Source organism: Botrytis sinoallii, assembly GCF_014898435.1.
Source record: "Botrytis sinoallii strain Bc 23 chromosome Unknown BSIN_015, whole genome shotgun sequence".
NCBI classification, from domain to species: domain Eukaryota; kingdom Fungi; phylum Ascomycota; class Leotiomycetes; order Helotiales; family Sclerotiniaceae; genus Botrytis; species Botrytis sinoallii.
In genome coordinates, this window is record NW_024066042.1 from 822,626 (window position 1) to 845,337 (window position 22,712).

The 22,712-nt window shown below is 42.2% G+C and overlaps 5 protein-coding genes across 5 annotated transcripts; 4 read left to right on the plus strand and 1 right to left on the minus strand.

Moving 5' to 3' along the window:
- Nucleotides 1-203: 203 nt before the first annotated feature.
- EAF02_008245 (uncharacterized protein) lies at nt 204-3,173 on the plus strand (the record flags this gene model as incomplete). The annotated part of the gene is made up of 6 exons (XM_038904293.1): nt 204-642; nt 760-948; nt 1,003-1,034; nt 1,218-2,517; nt 2,587-2,780; nt 3,045-3,173. The coding sequence occupies 6 exons, from the start codon at nt 204-206 to the stop codon at nt 3,162-3,164; spliced, it is 2,274 nt and encodes a 757-aa protein (XP_038756015.1). The 3' UTR covers nt 3,165-3,173.
- Nucleotides 3,174-4,173: 1,000 nt separating this feature from the next.
- Nucleotides 4,174-4,881, plus strand: EAF02_008246 (uncharacterized protein; the record flags this gene model as incomplete). The annotated part of the gene is made up of 1 exon (XM_038904294.1): nt 4,174-4,881. The coding sequence occupies one exon, from the start codon at nt 4,174-4,176 to the stop codon at nt 4,879-4,881; it is 708 nt and encodes a 235-aa protein (XP_038756016.1).
- Nucleotides 4,882-15,458: 10,577 nt separating this feature from the next.
- Nucleotides 15,459-17,226, plus strand: EAF02_008247 (uncharacterized protein; the record flags this gene model as incomplete). The annotated part of the gene is made up of 2 exons (XM_038904295.1): nt 15,459-15,718; nt 15,780-17,226. 2 exons carry the CDS (start codon nt 15,459-15,461, stop codon nt 17,224-17,226), a joined length of 1,707 nt encoding a protein of 568 aa, XP_038756017.1.
- A 1,865-nt stretch (nt 17,227-19,091) lies between these two features.
- Nucleotides 19,092-20,366, plus strand: EAF02_008248 (uncharacterized protein; the record flags this gene model as incomplete). Its single annotated transcript, XM_038904296.1, has 1 exon — nt 19,092-20,366. One exon carries the CDS (start codon nt 19,092-19,094, stop codon nt 20,364-20,366), a length of 1,275 nt encoding a protein of 424 aa, XP_038756018.1.
- Nucleotides 20,367-21,195: 829 nt separating this feature from the next.
- EAF02_008249 (uncharacterized protein) lies at nt 21,196-22,201 on the minus strand. Its single transcript, XM_038904297.1, has 3 exons — nt 21,913-22,201; nt 21,767-21,848; nt 21,196-21,693 (listed from the first exon to the last, which is right to left on the minus strand). The coding sequence occupies exons 1-3, from the start codon at nt 21,946-21,948 to the stop codon at nt 21,395-21,397; spliced, it is 417 nt and encodes a 138-aa protein (XP_038756019.1). The 5' UTR covers nt 21,949-22,201; the 3' UTR covers nt 21,196-21,394.
- Nucleotides 22,202-22,712: the final 511 nt, after the last annotated feature.

Sequence of the window (22,712 nt, forward strand, 5' to 3'; positions counted from 1 at the left end):
TGCTCTTACGACTCTCACGAACACCAAGAACAGTGTATCGCACACTCAACGATTTTCAAACGAAGTGCTTGATGTTGTTTACTATCCCTTATTTTTTTTCAAAGACCAATAACTGCTTTAGTTTCCGTACTCTGGTTTGTTGCGAGACGGTCAGTTGTTGCTGCCTTTACCATCAGCGCCAATCAATGTGAACATCAATCAGAATGGATACACCATCAACATCTACCTCACAAGAATCTGCTCCTGCTCATTCTAAGAGAAATCGTGTTCAATTGAGTTGTACACCATGTCGACATGCCAAACTTAAATGCGATCGAGCTCAACCATGCAGCCAATGTCAAAAGAAGGATAGGGTAGGATCATGTTTATATCCCACGCCCTTACCAAGAAAGAAAGCTGCGATGACAATGCACAAAAGGTTGAAGCATCTGGAAAGCTTGGTTAAGGACGTTATGAATTCTCAACAATTAGCTGAGCCAAATACTCCTCCACGTGATGGCCCGGAGCCCGGAAACCTTGTTGCCAGAGCGGAGGCTCGTGGGATCTCAACGGAAGATCAGAGATTAAATACGACTGATAGTTCTCTTTCTGGCTTGGATAAGCCCTCCAATATTCAACAGACATTACCCGCCTTCAGGGCAGGTTGTACTTGGCGGGAAGGAAACGCAATATGTTGGCGCTACTCACTGGGCTGCAATTCTTGATGACGTGAGAATTTTCCATTGCGTGAAGTTACTTGTACTGATATTCATCAAATAGGAGAAGTTAAAGAATATTTTGATCAAGGAGAAGACGATGATATTGAAGAAGAGACTGGGGCTGAACCCAGTCTACTTTTCAACCCAGATGCACCACCAACCAAAGCCAAACTATTGGCAGCTCTACCTTCCCGTAGAGTCGTTGATAAGACTGTTCAGGGTTATTTTCATGGAGCCAACCCTTCGCTACGTAGGTCTTCAGTAATCTCATGAGTTGTGAGACAATGCTAAGATATTTCACAAGATATTTTGCATGCTCCGACTTTTCAAAAAGAGGTAACGTAATTTCTTCTTCCACTTTTGCATCGTTCGAAATACTAGATTTATAAAAGACCGTTCTACAGCTAGCGTGCTGGGAAAGTCTTTTATTTCTTTTATTATCATTTCATACTGTATACATTACTCTCTATCTGCTGGGAATTGACGTCCGCATTTGCTCATACTCATTAAATCGATTAGTATTTGAAATTTTGGGCCAATCCACATGAGACTCCTATTTGCTGGCTGGGCTTATTATATGGCATTATGTGTCTATCTTTATTCTCCAGTTATGCGGCAGGTGAAGAAAATCCGGATGAGCGTGCTTCTCAAATGCAAACGATACGAACATATCGACGCAACTGTATCCATTGCATCCGCCTTTCGGATTACACAAAACCAGGAAAGTATACAATCGAAGCAATGCTTGCTCACTTGGAAGGAGAATTTGTTCTCGGCGATGCTGATCAGGTGAACTGCTATGTGCTTCTTGGTGTTGCTGTCCGATTAGCCTTACGAATGGGACTCCATCGAGACGCCGATAGAGTTGGTGGACAAATTACTCCGTTCCAAGGGGAAATGCGTAGGCGACTTTGGGCCACTTTAAGACAAATAGATTTACTGGCATCCTTTCATATTGGGTTACCTAGTATGGTTGAATCCGTTGAGAGCGATGTTCAATTGCCCCGGAATTTAAATGACTCGGATTTCGATGAAGATTGTACAGAGCTACCACCTTCTCGACCTGACTCAGAAGTAACATCAGCGTCATACGTTCGGTTCAAGAACAAAATATGTCAGGTTTTTGGGAAAATTGCAGTACATGCGAACTCATTATCCCCGCCTTCTTACGATGAGATCATGGAATTAGATGCTCAGTTGGACGTGGTACAAGCAACTGTACCGCCATCGTTCCGATTTCAACCGATAGAAAGTTGTATCGCTGACCCAGCAAAGTTGATTATCCAGAGATTGAATGTCGCTCATCTTCTATGCAAAAGTCGATGTGTTCTACACCGTAAGTATCTTGTAGACAATCAAGATCATCCTGAGCGAGAATATTCTGTTAAGGTCGGTATCGATGCCGCAATGCAACTTCTCGATTTCCAAAAACAGACATACGAAGCTACACAGCCAGGACAGGTCTTGGCCCGAGATAGATGTTTCCCGTCTTCATTAACGATGCATGATTTCCTACTCGCGGCAATGATCGTGTACGTGAGGACGATGAAGATATTGGAAGAAGAAATCAAAGGCAAACATCAGAACACCTCTTTTCAGAAACAAAAAGTGGAAATGATTTCTGCGCTAAAGATGTCATCGGATGTATGGCAGATCACGCAACTGAAATATCCGGAGGTTAAACGGGCAGTGGATGTGCTGGCTGTGATGATGAGAAAACTTGATGCGGCTTATGTGGCACTTGGGAAGTCACAAATGTCTTGGGGTATGGATTTAGGTACAAATGATACTGGCTCGATGGCTAGTTTGTCTTTGGAAGGTATGATATCCTCAATTCAAGGGAGACCCTGATATTCTCCTCATAACTAACAATGATCGCCGCCCATAGATGAATTCACAATGAACCAAGCCACTACAATTCCACCAGGAGCGATTATATGGCCCATGACTTCCCCCGCTCCCGCTCCAAATTCCTCCTACATGAATTCAGAGAACACCCAATCCATTCTTCCCCAAACAAATCTTCCCAATGAGTCCGCACCGTTTGATTATTTGATGGATATCCCTACTGACTTTGACTGGGTATGTATTTTCTTTTCGGATCAGGCTTTCCAATGGTCCAAACTGTAGTCCGGCAATTGGAAGCTCTCAACATCTGAGATCAATACAAGATTCAAATGGGATGCGATATTCCAAACCAATTGAATGATTCAATTGAATTTAGATATCCAGAGTTTTGATTTTCGGACTGTATAGCCTGGACTATTGAACCTCAAGCACATGCATTTGTTGAAATCGTGGTTTTATGTGGGCTTGTGAAATGATCAATTACTGATGAGAGAATAGAACCTGTTCGACAATCATATCAGGGCAGAAGCTAATCAGCTATCGACGCCCGGTCAGCATCTTCCGGACATAAATCTTGGGGTGGAGGGGATGAATAGTTTTGAATTTGGGTTTATTTAGGGGATTGTGGGAACGTATTAAGGGGGGGTAGAGATGGACGGGGAGGGTGGAGGGATCATTACGAAGTTAAAGAATGAAGCGCTGTAGTAGATTAGTCAATACACCCCTCTATTCTGTTCTTCGAGCTGTATATATAGATGGGTTATATTCCTTATACGTTGACTGGAGTGAGCATGGACGGCATCTTGATCATGTTTATTAGTCACGCATCAAAATGAATGGTGAAATGGTTAGAGAGGCAGAAAAAAGATGAGTTGAAAGCGGAGAATAAGAAAAGAATTTCCAATGAGAAAAAATAGGGACTCGAAACTCAAGATGACTTTTATAGCAGAAAGAAGTTTCAATATACTAATGGTCTTATAAGAGATATTATTATTATTATTATTATTATTATTCAGTATGAAGTATTGTTTAAAAGATATAGAGATGAGTTTTTACAAAAAAAAAAGTTATACTCAATTTATAATGAAATTTGATTGAAATCATTAGACTCAAGTATTACTCTCGACTCCAGACGAATTATAAGCATAGACGGTTTAAAGACACTCACTTGTATATAATTATCATTGTTCTTCATCAATTATCGATATCATCTTTAACGTAATAGGTCAACATTAGTATAAGTATACGATATTCCCATGAGACAACCCGAAAGTTAATATTTGAATACATTCTTAGACCTTTACTAGAATCCATATACATGCGTATTCAAAATCCAATTTAAATATTACCGACGTCTCTGCCTCTCATCAGAATATTATATCCTCAACACGCATCCCTTACGACGACCCTAGTATACCGGTTAAATCTGATTAGTGCTTATGGTACCTGCATGAGGACATTATTAGAGTATCTAGTGGTGGGCTATATGGTCATCCAACGGTGGGATGTTGGTTTACAGACTTCAAATTCGTTGAGTAGGTAGATAATCAAAGCTAATAACTAAATCGCTTTTCTATAACTATAAATCCTCTCCTCATATCCCTTTCCACTCCTCTACCACCCCAAAATGACCTTCCAATACTCCATCCACCGAGTTCCCTCCTCACCCACAGAAACAGCCAGCACACCCCCCACCCTCCTCCCCTACCTCGCCGGCAAATTTTCCGCGCTCCGTCTCTCCGCCCTCGTCGATTCCCCCAACTCCTTCGCCTCCACTTTCGAACTCGAATCGCTCTATTCCGCCTCCGTCTGGCTTTCCCGTTTCTCCCGTCCGAAATTCCACTATTTTCTCGCCGTCCATGCCTCCTCTTCTCCCACAGAAACCCACACTATCGACACCGGTCTCCTCGTCGGCTCAGTCCAACTCTATGGACCTTCCCCGGCGTCATTTTTCACACTCCCTCTAGGCGGTGCTCCGCCTCCGGGACCTGATGCCCAGGAATTAAAATACCAGATGATCGCGCTATACTCCTCATCTCTGCATCGGAGAAAAGGACTCGCGAAAATGTTAATTCAAGGTGCGGTTGAGAGCGCGAGGAACCAAGCACAGGTGGAAGGAAAAGAAAAAGTACGCATTCGTGTATTTCTGCATCCGGAAAATCTGACGGTGAAGACACTCTACAGGAGTGTAGGGTTTGTGGAGACGGGCTTTTGTACGTTGGCGGAGGCGGTGGTGCAGAATGGGAATCCGGAGACGTTGCCGGAGGATGGGGGGAAGGGGGATCCGGAGAGGTGGTTGAAGATGTTTGGGGTGGTGATGGAGTGGGTGGGGTGAGAGGGGAGGGGGGGTGGGGTGGCTTTGAATTGGGGGTAATTTAGGTTGGTACTGTTGTGGTTTGAAAATGGGAAATGTGACTTTGACATTATGATTAAACTACATAAATGTCTATCATAGACTATCGGCTGTTAATTCATATTTAGTTTGCGCATTGTTTGAATGAGATATTTGAAGTTACTCTTGAGAATCACAAGATTGTGAAATTTCCATAATGATTTTCGGTAATTTGGTCTAACGTGTTTTATCACCGAGTGGATCATATCACCAAGTGGATCACTTTCACCTCAATTCTTGATCTCTTACTTCAATACGCGTTTTATCAATCAATTGAAATACAATTGAATAATAAAGAAGCTCAAATACTTTTAGCTATTGAAACTATTCAAAAAGACAAAAAACTTAGTATTCGGAGAGCTGCTAAGCTATATAATTTACCATATACAACACTCAATCATAAAATGAATAGTTTTACTCCCTATATCAAAACTCAAGCGAATTGTTATAATCTTATAGAATTAGAAGAGAAAGTAATGATTCAATATATACTTAATATAGATTCAAGAGGATTTTCATCTAAACTTAAAATAATAGAAGATATAGCGAATCATATTCTTGAATCGAAGAATGCAAAACGTATTGGAAAGCTTTGGATATATCGATTCGTAAAGTATCGAATCGAATTAAAGACACGTTTTAATTGTGTTTATAACTTTCAAAGGGTTTTTTGTAAAGATCTTAAGTTTATTGAGAAATAGTTTCGATTAGTTTTGAATATACAAATGAAATACGGTATTCTCGATTGCGATTTCTACAACTTCGATGAAACAGACTTTATAATAGATATAATATACCCCGGAATGATAATAACTAATGCTAAATGAAATAACAAAAGTAAGGCAATATAATCAGACAATAGGGAATGAGCTATAGTAATTATATATAATAATGGGGAGGGTGAAACTATATCCCTATTTTTAGTGGTTCAAGGATAGGTTCATCTTTCTAATTGGTATATTGAAACCGATTTTCCTGTAAATTAAATTATTAAATCTATATCTAATAAATAAACAAATAATAAAATAGGTTTAGAATAGTTGAAATATTTTGATAAGTATATTAAGAATCGAATTTATTTATTTATTTATTTATATTAATTAACGTCTGTTTTGGACCTCCCTAAGGGTATTTAGACGTGCTAAGATAAGGAACTATTTGAGCGGCGTAATTGTCGCGACTGAATTTAGCAATTTAACTTCAATGCCAGGGGTTATTTGCTTCTCTGCAAATACAATCCGTTTCTGTTTTCAGAAGGGAACATCTGATCCGGATTGTTATTAAGGCAGAGCTTGGTTCCCGGGTGGATAGGCTTATTGTGGGCTTCGATCCTTATAGTAAAAGAAAAGAAGCGAGAGTGGGTTACTATTTGTTTAGCCGAGCAGCAGGGCTCTTGTGTTATATATTGGGTTTGCGGTTTTTAGGGTGTAGTGTATTCGAGTGATCAGTTGAGTGATGAGTTTATAAGGGATGAGCAGTAAGCTTTGTTGAAAAGATTATTGCTTTCTAAGAGTCCTTTAGTAGTTAGGACAGATCTGAGTATAGAACTCTGAGTTGGTGATCAACTGAGTGAGCTTGCTAGGTGTGTGTAAGAGTTTCTTGATATATGTGATCGCCTGCTTGTTAGATTGCATTTCTACAGGGGCAAGGGGCCAGTCTGAACGCTTTAGGTTGTTTATAGTGCATTTAAAGAAGTGATATGGTTCCTTAGCGCTGCCGCATGAGCAGTCCAGCTTGTTGTTTTGATGACCAAATCGCTGATGGTAAGCGGCGTAGTCGCCGTGGCCTGTTTTCATAGCTATCAATCGATGTAAGACTGCTCTTGGTAGAGTTAGTTCCTTTGGCTCCTTTGTACTGTATCTAGGAGACCACTCCTTGTAGCCAGCGGAGAGAGAGGAGTTCATCTCTTCCCACCAGGTAGATTCTGCGTATAGACACTTCTGACGAACGATCGTTCGAACCCCACTGATTGTTGGTAGCTTGTCGATTGCCTGGTCCATAGGCCCAATTGCGCCTGTGTTTGCTAAGCGATCTGCTTCCTCATTACCTTCGATCTCCATATGTCCAGGTGACCACTTTATCCTGACGTCGAATTGTTTTATTGCTTTATAATACTTGTGGAAGGCTCATTGTATTGTAGGCGATGCGTTTCCGTGTATGCCCCAGATGACCGATGTACTGTCAATACACATCCAGATCCGGCTGTTCAAGGGATCTTCAAGCATAGTGATTAGATACTCCAATCCACGCCATACTCCTATCGCTTCTATATCGAATATATGTAAGTCGCTTCGGATCTGCTTAAATCCGGAGGCTATTTGAATGCTATTGCGATATATTGTATATCCGTAGCCAATACAATGTTTGCGATCAATAGTTTATTCTGATCCATTAGAAAAGATTGTGTAGTTTTCGGGTGGGAGTTGTCGCCATCACTCTTTGAAGGCTTGAGCTACTTCTTTTTTGATTAATCCTTTCGTTAGATCCATTCTGCAGCTACTCGAGAAGTGCAGGCGGAGTAGCTTCAAGCATTACATCTCTGGGATGAGACGGCTGAGCCGCTGGATTCTTGTAAAAGGCCCTCTTGCTGTGCCTGCTCCTTGTCTGCGTTTTTGTATTACTGGCTTCAAACGATTTACTAGCAAATGTTGATTGTCGATCGTTTTTAAACGAAATACGAATCACAGCTTGGCATGTTCTAGCGCGACTATCCCCGATGGCAGGCCCGCTTCTTTGATAAGAGCTGCGATTGGTGTAGTCTTGTATACTGAGATTACTCCTTTTGTAGCAGTATTGATTACTTTATTAATACAATGAAAATGACCTTTTATACCTGCACTTATACTTAAATCACTTTAGCCTAGGCTAAGCTTATATTTACCAGCATATTATACTTCCATGCCGAATAATGCTACTAGGAGAACACAGATGATCACTGTTTTTCTTAGAAAGGAAGCTAGCGGCTCATATATAGTGCAAGCGATCGATCTGATATGTAAAGCTATTTTCATAGTTTTCACTATACATGTTTTAACATATTGTAAGAATGAAAGCCAGCGATCGAAGAAGATGCCCAGCCATCTTAAAGTAGACTGAACGCTTTCACTTGTTGCAATCGGTATTGAAATAATTATCAGATCTGGATTCACTACCAATGATGGATTAGTGATATCATGTTGTTTGATAATATAAAGTAGTTCGAACTTCTCAGAGGCGAATAGGATTCTGTTCTCCTTGTTCCATCTGATGATCTGCTGTATTTGTTGTTGTAGGATCCTAGTATTCGTAGAGAGATACTTGGAAGAGTAGTAGATCACGATATTATCTGTATAGCCGAAACGGAATTTCGTATCTCGATTGAGGAGCTCAGCAAGATAGAGCATATAGAGTATAGGTGATAGTGGGGACCCCTGAGGGATACTGTATGCCACTAGATACTCCTCAGTTGTAATACCTTCGAGTCTCATTCTGACTTTTCTGTTTATAAGGAATAAGTTTATCAACTTGAGCAGCGAAGTTGGCCACCCTTGTTTGATTATTCAGCTTAAGAGTCGATATTTCAAGAGAGCATCAAAAGCTCCCTGTACATTTATAGTAATAATCAAAACTACATTGCCAGTTGCTAATGCGAGCTCCGCATTGTGAGTGAAGGCAGCTGTTAGATCTGTCCCTAATCTTCTGGGGAGCGTTCCGCAGTGTTGTGGGCTGATTACTTTATGTCTCAGAGCTATCCAAGATATTTGGCTGGCTATATACCGTTCGAGACCCTTTCCGATGCAGGAGATCAGGGCTATTGGTCGCTACGACCGCGGTGACGTTTTGTCTTTCTTGCCTACCTTGGGAATCATTACTACCTCCGCTAGCTTCCATCCTTCTGGGTAGTAGTTTAGAGCTAGGCATGATGCAAATATCTCCCGGATCAGTGACTTGACGCTCGGCCAGCATGCCTTAAGGAGGCGCACAGTGGCTCGATCCACTCCTGGTGCAGTACACGAGGCTCCTATGACGTGCTTTTCTACCTCTTCAGCCGAGATCGTTCTTTTCCAGGGGAGGGTCCCCTTGTGTGTTTGATTGCGTAGTGGATCATTTGGAAGATCATCGTCCGCCTTGAATCGATCCAGAACCACTGTAAATAGAGCGTCCGCTTTCTCTCTTGTATCGCAGATCTCCCGCTCACCGATTATTAGGGAGGGGGATTTCGCATTACTTTCGGGGGTCAACTTATGCCATCCCATAATTCGATAGAGTTCTTTATCGTCCTTGACCCCATCTAGACGCATAGCCCAATAGGATCTCTTGGCTTGTCGCACTACTTTTTGTAAAAAGTGTGTAGCATGAGTCTTCCTTTCCAAGTCCGTTCCCCTCCGTGCTTCTATATATGCTCGATGAGCTTCTCTGCACTCATCCGTCCACCATGGCGAGGCTTTCCCTGCCTTTCGATCGATCTTGCCAACCACTCGGATCGACTTGTCTAGCGCTTTCGCCAGCTCACTAACATAGATCTCGATCTCGGTTGTGGTCTGGATATCTACATTACTGAGGTGGGCTAGCTGATTGGCCATTAGTCCACCCAATCTCGGCAGATCCGCCTCCTTTATCCAGTAGTGGTACTGATCCCACTCTGTTGTTCCGTGGTTCGCTAGATTGATAACCTGAGTAGTATAATCAGATCCACAGTGAAGTTCTTCCAGCATCTCTGTATAAGCGAATAGTACATTAGAGAAGGTTAGGTCTAGCACATGCCCTCTTGCGTGGGTAGATATGCCTGGGGTACCTATAAACTCCATACCCTGCTCGTTTGCCCATATTGCGAGCTGCACCCCTTGATTGGCTGCGATCACCCCCGGTTCCCACAGCTCGTGCTTTGCATTAAAGTCCCCTCCTATAATCATACACTCATTTGGGATCAAATATGTGATATAATTAATAATATCCAAAGTGCACGGAGCTCTGTAGACATTCAAGATCGAGTATCCATTGACTCATATCCAGAGTAGATCTCTGTTTTCGAGTCGACCCATTTGCTCTACTTTCAAGTGCGCACCTTTTCATATATATATCATAACCCGAGGGCCTTATTTGTTCTCCTCCAAGTCTCCCTGGAGGTTCCAGTTATCGATCGGCTGATACCGATTGTATACATTGTGATTTTGTGTGGTTGAATTCCAGTATAATCTTGGCTCCTATAAACAGATTATATCCAGCTGAGCTTCAGCTGCTAGCTGTAATAGTATGATATGATTTGCATGTCCCCAGCCTACATTCGCCCAAGCAATAGTGAGACCTTTATTCCTCTAAGTGTACTTATCAATTATACTACTCATAGAGAGGATTTAAATACAATGTCTACTATTATAGAGATCTCTGTATCATTCATCTCCAGATCTATTAAAGTAAAGGCTTTTTTTGCTAAGGCTTTTATATTGAGATTCCACTAGCTTTGGCTACAAGCTGGACATATGTGTAGCATGGTTGGTGCGATCGGCAGACTTGTACTAAGCCTGCGCGAGCATTTGCTGAGATGTTTATTCTTATATGCTATAATCCTTGCCCCCGGAGTAACCGGGGTTTCTGCGATTGTTACTCTGGGAGGCAAAGGTGGTTCAGGGGTGTGATCTGCTTTGTCTGCATCTGCTCTGTGCAGCATCTCATAGTCTTTTCTGCCAATAGCTCTGACTGCGGCCAGTTCCTTTGCGGTCAGAGCGATCCGTTGTTTAGTGTAGACCCTAGGAGCAGCTGGGCAGTTGGAATGGCCAGCGCGGAAGGGCCCATGACAATTAGCGCATTGAGCTGCTCTAGTGCATTGCTGATATACAAGTGCGCCCTCATGCTCAGTGTTTAGTTTACCGCATGTCGAGTATCTTGGGGCTCTATTGCAAGTGAAGAGGTTACAGTATTCTAGGTAGTTAATACTGTGAAATTGAATTTCCCGGGGTTTGTCTAGGAGAACCGAGTAGGAGCTGTTATTGAATAGTCGAAACCGCGGTACTGCAGTATTGAAGCCAATAATCCAGATGGCTCTTTTAGTAATCGAGTTGACCCCGCTACGTGCCAATCTGTAATTGATTGGCTGCTTGCCGGTTTAAGCTATGATCTCCTCCTTGATAAGCTTAGTGGGTATAGGAGTAGGAGCATTTTCGATGTGATAGAAATCGTGTGGTACTTGTGGGACTGTATATATGAACCATTTTTCTAATCTACGCATATTTGTTGCATGAAGGGTTTTAAGTACCCGCTCGACATTTTCTGTTTTCATAATCTCCTCCCGACTAGCACCAAAGCTGCACCTTAATGTCCAGCCTGTGTTGTTCCTCTAAAGAAAGGGGATCTCTGCTAGTGTGATCCCAGTAACTGCCTCTTTTATTCTGAGTCTTAACAGGAATGGGCTAGTCTCTGAAAGCAGAGCTTCCCCGCCAGCTATTATAAGGATCGTTTTCTCGATCCGATCATTCTCCCTTTTGAGTCTGCGTGCTCCCGAGCGATCAGTGTTCGTGCTTCCACTAGGAGCAGAGCGCATTGTATTAGTGGAGCCTGTAGTGGGGCTTGCTGCCTCAGGCCTCATCTGAGTTTTCAGTGCATCAGTGTAGGTTTTCTGCGTATTGCTTTCTGGCTGTAGTTGCTCCGTTGCGGGCTTTCTCCCTTGATCAAGGGTAGTCTCCGTTACTCCTAGCAGAGCAGAGATGATCGTGCTCTTAAACTTCGCGGCGAGTTTGCGTTGTTGGCCTTGGAACCCTTGTGCAAGCTTATCTGCTAGCACCGCGAATGCCTCGATCACCTCCCGTCTCTCCCCCTCTATCTTATCGATCCTTTCGAATCGTTCCTTAATTGCACCAAGGGCAGAGCCTGTGGGCGATCTTATAATTGGTGGGGGCTGTATGCCAGCCCCTGAGGTGTTGGTGACTGCTTGGGGGGGGAGCGCCCCCTGGGTTGAGGAACCGCTCGGCGCGCCAGGGGCGCGCATCGCCATCGGCGTGATGGGAGCCTCCTGTGGTTACAAGGTTTGATAGGATTAAGCCTGCCGGGGCAGGGGAAATAAATAAGGAGTTAAAGTATTCCTTTAGTCTTGAATATATCAATGAGCTCTATTAAGAATCGAAGAAAGGGCAAATATCGAATATTGGTATTAGATGGATATGAAAGTTATAAATCAAAAGCTTTTCAAGTATATTATAAAAAGAATGATATTAAATGTATGTGTTTACTATTGTATTCAAATCATTTAATTCAACCACTTGATATAGACTGTTTTAGTAACCTGAAATGTTTATATAGTATTCAGATTGATAGATTTATTAAGGTATATATTAATTATATTTCGAAAATTGAATTCTTTATAACTTTCAAAGCTACATACAAAGAATCAATCATTTCTCAGAATATGAAATCAGGATTTCAAGGAATAGATTTAATCCTATTTAATCCTAAAGCTATATTTTCGAAATTAGATATCCGAATTCGCACACTTACCCCCCCCCTTTTTCGATCTAGATCAATGGATCTCTCAAACCTTTTGCAATTCAACTGAAGTTTTTTCTCAATCAATATTAGTTAAATTTCGAATAACTCATTATCAATCAAGCTCTCTTATACCTATATTTGAGACTATATTAGCTCTAGCTAAAGGTATAGAGAGATTAGCTTATGAGAATACACTTTTAAATGTAGAGATTCGTATACTTTGGGTAGCAAATGAGATATTAAGTAAATATCGATATACAAAAAAAACTTAGTTATATCAAGGAGGAGTGTTTATTGGATAAAAGGCTTTTGATATATTATTTTAGTAAGAGGTTGATATTCAGATTCAATATAATAAGCATCAAAATAAGGGAAATCCTATTAGAAAAGTATTGTCACGGGGTGACACTAAGCCCTTTCTGTCCTGTCCTGTCCTGTCCTGCTATATATGTGAGAGTAAGGTAGAACTTCCAGTTCTACCTCCTAGTCTTTTGGGCGTTTAGCTCAGCGGTAAAGCTTCTGAATACTCCCAGAAGTGATCCCGTGACAAGTATCTTCTAATAGATACTATAGTAAGTATGGAAAATCAGATTATAATTCAAGAATTTGTCAAAATAATATAATAGATTCTAGATTATTAGATTCTTAATAGTTTTAATCAATTGATTCAATTATTGTTGAATAATATAAGTTTAAAGTGGTAAATTGAGGTGAAAGTGATTCACTTGATGATATGATCCACTCGGTGATAAAACACGTTAAGTATAGCAATGAATGATGTCATGAACCATTGGAACCGACTAGAGAGAGTTAGGTACCTATGTATTAAGCACACTTTACTGTGAAAACTCGAGACGATAACTCACTACCTAGTCTTTATTGCTCTTATCTAGCCAATGTAGAGAAATGAAACAAATGGATGAAGATAATCATTGGACGATAGTCGACCTCTTTTGGCCTTGTGAAAAATAGTCTGAAGTGACGAGATAAAATCCCGAGATTCATCGTCGATACAATGATAAGTGAAACCAAAATTCGCCTAATCGTAAGCATATAGAAAAATGACTTGTCATACATCCCTATATTTGTATACAATTATGAAACGTATGCATGAAACCCATCACCCAAATCTCACTTCCCACACCCTACGTTCCCTTTTCCTATCTCTCCTCTCCCACTTCATCCCATCCCACCATGACCCTCCCCCTAAAACCCTCCCCCCAATTCTCCCTCCCCCCCTCAGACTGCGTCTCAAAACCTGACACCTAGCCCTCTCACCCCGCATCATCATTCTCCCCTTCCTCTCCTACCAACCCCTCATTCACAACCGTTCCCATCTTCCCACTCCTCCCAACCCATACGATCAACGCGAACAGCTCGCCGCAACCAACCGACCAACTCACAACAGTCTTCCCATTTTACCCCGTGGGTGCGCTACAGATTGTTATCACACCCCTTCAATCATCGCTACGAATCGAGATACGTATACTGCGATTCGTCTTCTGTATCACCGGATATTTAATTGGAGATCGTATGAATCTGGCTATTGAAATGACGAGGGTCGAGCATAGTTTAATCCAAAGATTGATATTCTATGTTTGAGATAAAGTCTGCCGATATGCTGAGTTGAGGTTCTGTGTTTAGGTACAGAGAAGATTTGGCACATGCGCGTTTCTTGACTCTTTATGATATCTTGAGAGAGGGATTGGGAGTCTCGAAATATTGATTTTCAAAGCGGAGTAGAAGAACTAACTTCGGGCTACCCAACATATTTATACAGTTAACTTCTTTATGTGTTAACATGGAAAGGTTCTATCAGGTGGTAGAAGAAGAACAAGAAGGAGGAGAAGAGAGAAAATTTCGCGAAGCGCTGAATTTACAACGCTGTGAGATATACGTTCGTACAAATTTCCATTTTCTACAAATATATCGAGCAGAACCTGACACACTCATACCCATACTCAAGATTCCACTGAGCCTCCGGAATCGGAAAAGATCCACAGGGTATCTGAATCAAAAAAGCTCTGCGAGATGTTGCAGATCGAGCGAGAAAGATGGCAAAGAACGATTTGTGTGCGATCGACCAGAGAATTGACGATCGAAAGAGATATGTATAATTCCGCACCGACGATTCCATTCATAGTAGATGACTACATAGAGATCGCTCTAGATCTTCAGGTTGAGATTTTTTGCAACATGCTTGGTTATCGATATGGCCCGTGGAAATGGTGTCTTGGTAATAGCAACGCGCAACCGAATTTTGCTTCAAATCATATCTGGGGAGCTGGAATCATGACGATAGATATACGTCGTATATCTCAGGATGGAGATCACCTAAAGGTAGGTATTTTATTCTTTACGAGCAGTGTCGATGTGTTGATAATCATAACACTCGAGCATTCAAGATGCAGGAAGTCTCTAGACAACCTACCATTCCTCTTTCCCCAAATCAACTTATTATCATCCCTAAATATTCAAACAATTCCTCGAAAAGGAAAAATAAGACATATCTAGCAAATGCCTCATGGCAATACCAATACACTAGTATTTCTAGCTCTCGAACAATCTTGCCATATTGATCTACTCCATAAAAGAAAGACCTCTGCATATCCTGCAACTACGTCGAACCATCCAGTTTTCTCGAGCTCCTCCGATGCTGACATTCTCAAGCTTGATTTCGAGATTGCATATCTATACTTTTTGACTATTGACTTTGCGTGGATTTTGGAATTGATCGCTGTGTGAAAGTCAGGAGCAAGATGGCAGTTCAAGAATTCAAGAATGTACTTCTTTTTTTCTCATTCCTTTCTGTTCATGCATGGAATCTCACTGCGTGAATCTCACTGCGTCATTTGTATCACCGCATGGATACATCCATTTGTAAAAGCAGCCTCCTTATCGACACCCTCTATGCAACGAGATGACGCATGCATATAGGCTGAAGTAATCTCAACAAGATACCTAACTATAAGAAAATCCAAAACCCAAAAACCCAAAATATAAGCACAAGCTATCTCTTTTCATCGTAACAAAGAAGCATCATATAGCATACCTTTTCCAAAATGTTAGGCGCAATAAGCATCATCATCACATTATTCTCCTTCCTCGTCTACCCATCTCCCCATCCCCAAACCAACCCACCATGTCGCTATCTCCCAAGCGATCCTGCATGGCCCAACCAAACAGTATGGGATCAATTGAATCAAACCGTATCCGGCAACCTTATCCGTGGTGTTCCTCTGGCCCAGCCATGTTATGTACCTCATTTCGACATTGAAAAATGTTCTCAAATACAAGAATCATGGCTTTTACAATCACCATTGTGTGTTCCACCCTCACACTCAAAAGAAACTCAATGAGACAAATTAAGCTGATACGACTAGTGAAACCCACCCCGTGAATATTATGTCGCCTTACTGGCTCAATAATTCCTGTTCTCCATTTCTAGAATCAAACACGAGCAGCATCTGTGCATTAGGAAACCTTGCTTCCTACGCTCTAAACATCAGTTCTGCTTCAGATGTTATTGCTGGTCTCAAATTCGCACAGGAAAATAACATCAGACTTACTATCAAAAACACAGGCCATGATTTTCTCGGACGCTCCACAGGTGCCGGTTCATTAGCTTTATGGATGCACAATCTAAACGATATAACTTTCCTCAATTACAGCAGCGCTTTATATACAGGACCCGCAGTACACATAGGTGCTGGAGTTCAATATACCAATTTATACCCCCTAGCCCAAAAACACGGGTACAGAGCCGTGGGCGGTTCATGTTCTGGAGTTGGGTTAGCAGGAGGTTTTACGCAAGGCGGTGGCCATGGACCACTTGTGGGCGCCTATGGAGTTGCTGCTGATCAGGTACTAGAATGGGAAGTTGTGACTGCCGCGGGACGACATCTGATTGTTTCGCCCACGCATCATGCTGATTTGTACTGGGCACTGAGTGGAGGTGGAGGTGGGAATTTCGCTGTAGTGCTTTCGGCGAAGCTTCGGGTCTATAATGATGGTCCTGTTGCTGGTGCGGCGTTCTCTTTCAAAAATGGTAATACTACTGCGTATTGGACTGCTACTGGTGCTTGGTTACAAACTTTGCTTGTGCTGGATACTATTAAGGATCTTACTACCGTCTCGACAATTACAGCCGATAGCTTCTCGTTAAACTTCGCTTTATTGCCAGATGTCACTACAACAGCCATAATTGACACTGCTTTAAATCCATTTTTCAAGAAGCTGGAGGACCTCAATATCTCGTTAGACAAAAGCTATACCGCTGAAGTCCATGTTAACTTTGCCGAATCCTACAATCATTGGGTCTCACAAGCGGAGACTAGCAATACCTCGATAGGCGGACGAAACATTCCACGCTCAACGGTGCAAGACAATACCACTCTGCCTGCAATCATTTCCGCTTTTCACGATATCACGGATGAAGGAGGAACTATCTTCTTAACTGCGGCAAATATTACTCATGGAAACTATACCCCCAATGCCGTACTTCCAACTTGGCGGGATGCCTTGTTCGCCGTAGCATTTCTGAAACCGTTAGCCGAGAACGCTAAACTTGATGATATCCGTTATACCCAGACACAATTGAATAGTTGGCAAGAAACGTTGCGCGCTATCACGCCTGGAGGAGGCTCATACATGAATGAAGCGACATGGGACAATCCGTATTGGAAAAATGATTACTACGGGTCAAATTATAAGTCATTATTAGAGGCGAAGAAGAAGTATGACCCGGAGTTTTTATTCTGGGCAAATGCTGCAGTTGGTAGCGATGTAAATTGGAAGCTTAATGAAAATGGGGCATTGTGTCGTATATGATATAGGAAAGAGACTTTAAGAAACTATTCTCAGCGAGTCACTTATCCGTCAAAAGCGTAATTGAATATCGATATCTCGCGAGAATGCGGTTGTATGTGACTGTGAGGTCCACATGGGAACGAATAATACATATCAAAAAATACGATCAGGATCGTATTGCTGTAATATTGTGCCTGAGTGTAGTCAAATGCTGTCTGTCATGAATCAACCATGAAAGGGAATGATTGTCTCAAACTCAGACCTCCTTGAATACTCAAAGGCCCAGATTTCGTCAACTTTGAGTCTTTGAGTTCTCGTCTTTTCTAATTCTCAGTGACACAATGATCTCTTGATCTTTACTCAATCAAACAACGCAGCATCCAATAGGAATAGCCCCAGAGAACAAGACGATAAGAAAATTGAAAAATGGAAATCTGATCGAATGGAGGCTGCCAGAGAGAATGCCTATGAATCCAGATCCGGAAGGTGGGATTGATCCTCTCTCGAAAGGATAATTGCTCAAATACTGTTGGATAGTTGGAGGAAACACAGGCTGCGAGTTGCAAATAACACGCTTCAATTCAACGAAGTAGATGAAATAGAGGTGGCAGTAAAGGAAGTAATAAAGTTGTAATGGAGTTGTATAAAATCGCAAGATAGCAACGTTCATTATAACAAACAAAATTGTTATATACATCTAACGAAAACGCTTACCGAACGACATTTATTCACATGCATGCTTGACAAATGAAGAAACCCATATCAATCGCAAAGAATTCCATAAAAACAATCCAAATAGCACAATAAATTGTCAAATTGCAGCAACATATATACCAAAAACGAAATGAAGATATAAAAAGCGACAGTGACCTACCTAGCCTCCTAGCTAATCGATTCCCACGTTCCACGACTTTTTCCATCCGCTTTACCTAAGATCATACGTTTCCACTCAGCCACCCGCCGATAACAGGCTCTACCTCAATCTGATACTCCAAATTTCCCATTCTTTTTGTTGCACGTCTCGCAACATGGGATATGTCCAAATACGGCACCTTGAATATGGGAAAGAAGTATCGTCTTTTGGGGATTGGCATAGTGATTGATCACTAGAATATTCTGTTTATGGGTAAAACCGACGCCTTGAGAAGCTTAATGTGGTTCTGCTGCATGATTTGGTTATTAATTCGTCCACTCGGTGTCGGAATTGAGCGCTTTGTCTGGGGTTGGGAATTGAGATTGGGGAATTTATGAGCGTCGATGAAGAGAGTGAGGAAGTCATTGTTTGAGATCGTAAGAGTTGTGTGGATGGAGAATCGTAAATTGATTAGGTAACAAGGGGAGTGGCGACTATTCTAGACTTCGCCACTCTTCGGGACCGAGAGGGGATATCGGTTCCGACGTGTAGGACTATCAGCCAATCAAAAGCTGACGGCAGTTGGAAGAAACCCGAGAATCCGAATACTTCTTGGCTTTGAGTCATCTTCATTAGCTTGACTCACTCTAAAACCATTCCAATAGATGAGCCACACTTGTTGAGGGGAAAATGAAGAGCTTACGCCACATCAATGCTATGGATCCATCCAATCTGCTTGACCGACGCGCGGCTACTTTCAGCTTAATCACCAACCACAGCTCTTCAGTCTGATGCATTTCCAGGTTTTTGCCATTCTGTGCGGGATACGTCAACAGCTTGTCGACTGAAAATAGGTAGGTTTGTGTTTCGTTGCCATTTTTGCCTCCTTGCTAGCTTCGGTGTTGAGGTTACGCACTTACTGGCTTGCCTCGAAGTCTGAGGGCCTTGGGAAGAGGTATATATTCCTTAATCTCACCCCCCTCTTTTTGTATTTTTCTTTATTCTATATTATCAGCATCATTATCAATTCATCATGGAATTCAACAATCAAAGCAACAATCAACAAGCAGGTCCCTTCTGGGATTTTGTACGCTCAATGCAACCACAAAACTCTGGAGCTGGCGTCGACCACCCTTCGCAAGAGTTCAATATGTGGGGTCCACCAGAAGGACCTCATGGACCTCATGAATACCCTGGACGACATGGTCCCAGAGGCGATCATGGTCCACACGAATTTGGTCCATTTGGTCCGTTTGGTTTCCCTTTTGGCGGACCAGGACCATTTGGTAGAGGTGGGTTTGGACCAAGAGGAAGACACGGTCACAGAGGTCATCGTTCCTTCTCTCCAGGCAGAGATGGAGAACACACTGAGGGAGAAGGTAAAGAGGAATTCCGAGGACATCGTCATCATGGCAGAGGCAAACATGGCCGCAGAGGTGGAGAAGAGTCTGGTGAGGAAACCCCAACTTCTGACACTGAAGCAGGAGAGGAATCTCCTAAGCCACATCGGGGTCCTCGAGGTTGCAAAGGCAAAGGCAAGAAGGGTCATTGTCGCAGAGATGGTGAGACTTCAGGTGAAGAGTCATCGGATCTTGAAGTGAGAGAAGGATCAAAAGGACAGGAATCATGTCGAGGACCTAAACATCACGGACGCCACGGGCCAGGTAGCCGAGGCGGATGGGGTGTTCGAGGTGGAGGCCGAGGTGCGCCACACGGAGGACCCCATGGAGGACCACATGGTAGAGGAGGACCTCATGCTTGGGGTGGACCTCACGGCCATCACGGAAGACGCGGTCCACCTCCATTCGCTGGCCCGGGCGGCCCATTCGATTTCAGTGCAATGATGCAAGCAATCTCCTCTCACCCAATCGCACAGGCATTTGGTGTACCTGCAGCCCAGCGCTCTGGTGAAACACTCGTTCCCGAAGATGCTGACACAGAGAACTCTTTCGTTCCCCCCATTGACGTTTTCACCACTGAAAATGCATATGTCCTCCACATTGCGCTTCCCGGTGCCAAAAAAGAAGATGTAGGTGTACACTGGGATGCTGAGAAAGGAATGTTGAACATGGCAGGTGTGGTATACAGACAAGGAGATGAGAAATTCCTGGAGAGTCTCACAAAGAAGGAGAGAAAGGTGGGTGCTTTCGAGCGCACTATGAAATTGCCCCTCGACGAAGAAGACAAATCCGAAATTGATGGTGATAACATTACTGCCAAGTTGGAAGATGGTGTTTTGGTCGTAACTGTACCAAAGGTAGAGAAAGAAGAATCTTGGACTGAGGTCAAGAGAGTCGACATCAATTGACTAGATTTGGATAATAATACAGAGTCTGTTCGGCTTAGTTGGGAGGGTTGATTTACATCGTCTTCATCTTAGGGTTTCCTCTTTCTTAATAGTTAGGGTTTAAATTTTGGCATCGGTATCATGATTTAGTATAGTTACCATAAGAAGTCCCTAAGTGGACTGGAAAATAACAAAAAAATGCCACTCGGCAATATATAAATATTGAGCATCTTCCATTGATTAACGTGAATGTTGTGCCTCAAGAACCTTTTCGACGTCAAGAATATCGACAATCATAGTGAATCGCTTCAGCCAGGCTTCAAGTCAAATAAAGTTCATTGTGATGGAAAGCTTCTGAAGTAGTAGGCAAGGAAAGGGATAGACGAGAGAGACAGTGATGGCTAGTTGTATAGTTGATGCTGAGAAGAACTTATAAATGATTTGAATGAGCACTCGTAAAAATGTCGAGTCTGTTAGAAGTAGAAAGAGCAACAATCAATACATGAAATAAAATAAAATAAATTTAGGGATAAATATGCGATCACACCAGAAATCATGATCCACAACCAAAGTATAAACCGTATTCTGAAACAATCACATACCAATGAAGGTGTACATGGAAAATCTGCCATAGGCAGCAGGCACGTGACCATATGGCAACAGAAAATACTTTCAGATCCAAGGAAGCAAGAGCTATAATAGCAGACGTCAAGATCAGACGATTATATCAGAGTATAGAGAATTAATCGGAATAAGAGTATGGTGATGATATTGTCTTTTGTCTGATGGTTTGAAGTTCGCGGGTCTGCATTCCTGGTCACTGGCAGTGGAATCTCAAAGGAGGACTCAGATGCCAACTTCAAAAGTACATTTTCAATTCAAGAGACTACTCCTACGTCTTTGTGCTACGTACGTATTGATTCATGAAAGCTGTCTTTCTTGTATTAGCTACATCTTTTTTGATAATCTTACAAATTTGCTTCAATTTTTACCATCCGTGAAATCCCGACCCAAACCATCCATCCATCCATCCATTCATATATCCATACTCAAACACCGGCTGATAATTCTTGCAAAGCTCCCGCCGCTTCCTGCTCTGCTTTTGACAACTTTCTCCGTGACAACTTTGCGTCATGTTCGGGATCATCGAGAGATTTTCGTTTGTTGTGTTCGGAAGTTGGCCGACTTGATGATGATGTCGACGAGGAAGCTGGAAGAGCTTGAGGCGTTACGGTCAAGACCAGGTTGTCGATGAAGTTACGTAATTGATCGAAATGTTTTGATTCCTCTTCGGTTTGAATGCATGCTGGTGTTGGAAATTGTGATTCCGATGCAGATGCGTTGATAGCTTTCATTTGGTGAGTTTAATCTTTGAGATCGAGGCCAAAAAGAAAAGAATGTCAAGATGTAAGATTACATACCTTTTCTCACGGTATCTTGAATCAATTGGTGACCACTGTTGCCGGGAAAAGCCAATAAAACTCTTTGAAGTGCGACATTGAGCTGTGTCCAGTGAACGTTAGAAGCAGCACGGCAAGAAAAATCAAAATGGAAGAAAACCACATACATCTCTAATACTTTCATCTTGTTGATAATTCATCATGATTATTGAAAATTTCAAGTCAACAACTTCATTCACGGATTAAAACACTTCAAAATTGACATTTACCTCTTTCACCAAGTGAAAAAGAAAAGTCATTGATTTTGGGAGGAGGATGGGATTTTTGAGTTGAGTTGATTCCAATCGTCAAGATTTCACATGATGAGGATGAGAAGAGAAGAGAAGAGGAGAGGGAGGAGCTTTTCAATTCTTACTAGGTAGCTAGCCAAAACTTAAAAGCCTGGCTAGGAAAGACTGTGTGTGGCTTTGAACTTCCATTTATAACCACCTGGGCAACATCCATTGTGAGACATCCATGGATTTCCAGCATCCATCCATTCAAAACATACAACGCCACATGTGGCGCAACATTACTACCAGCTGGAGTGGACCGTATCGTACCAGGTAGCCTTTACGGCTGTATCCTCTTAGAGATAATCCGGTTTCCCCCACAACCATTTATCTTCTTATTTTCAAACTTTCTTCCTTATCGACAAGCTCTCCATTAAAGCTTTTGCAAACTCAAGAACCACACGGAAGCGCACAGTACGTGACAGAGCATTATCCAGCTACCCTCACTTATCCATCCCCCTCATCAACTTCATCTTTGATCTGGTGTCGTTCGTAAGCTTGCGCCAAATCAGAAGATATTTCTGGATACCTACAATTACTACGAGGTGGATTGATACATAGAATTGGTTACACGATTTTACGTCATTGTCATCGCATACCACATGCCAAGCATATCAATATACTAAGTCAACTTT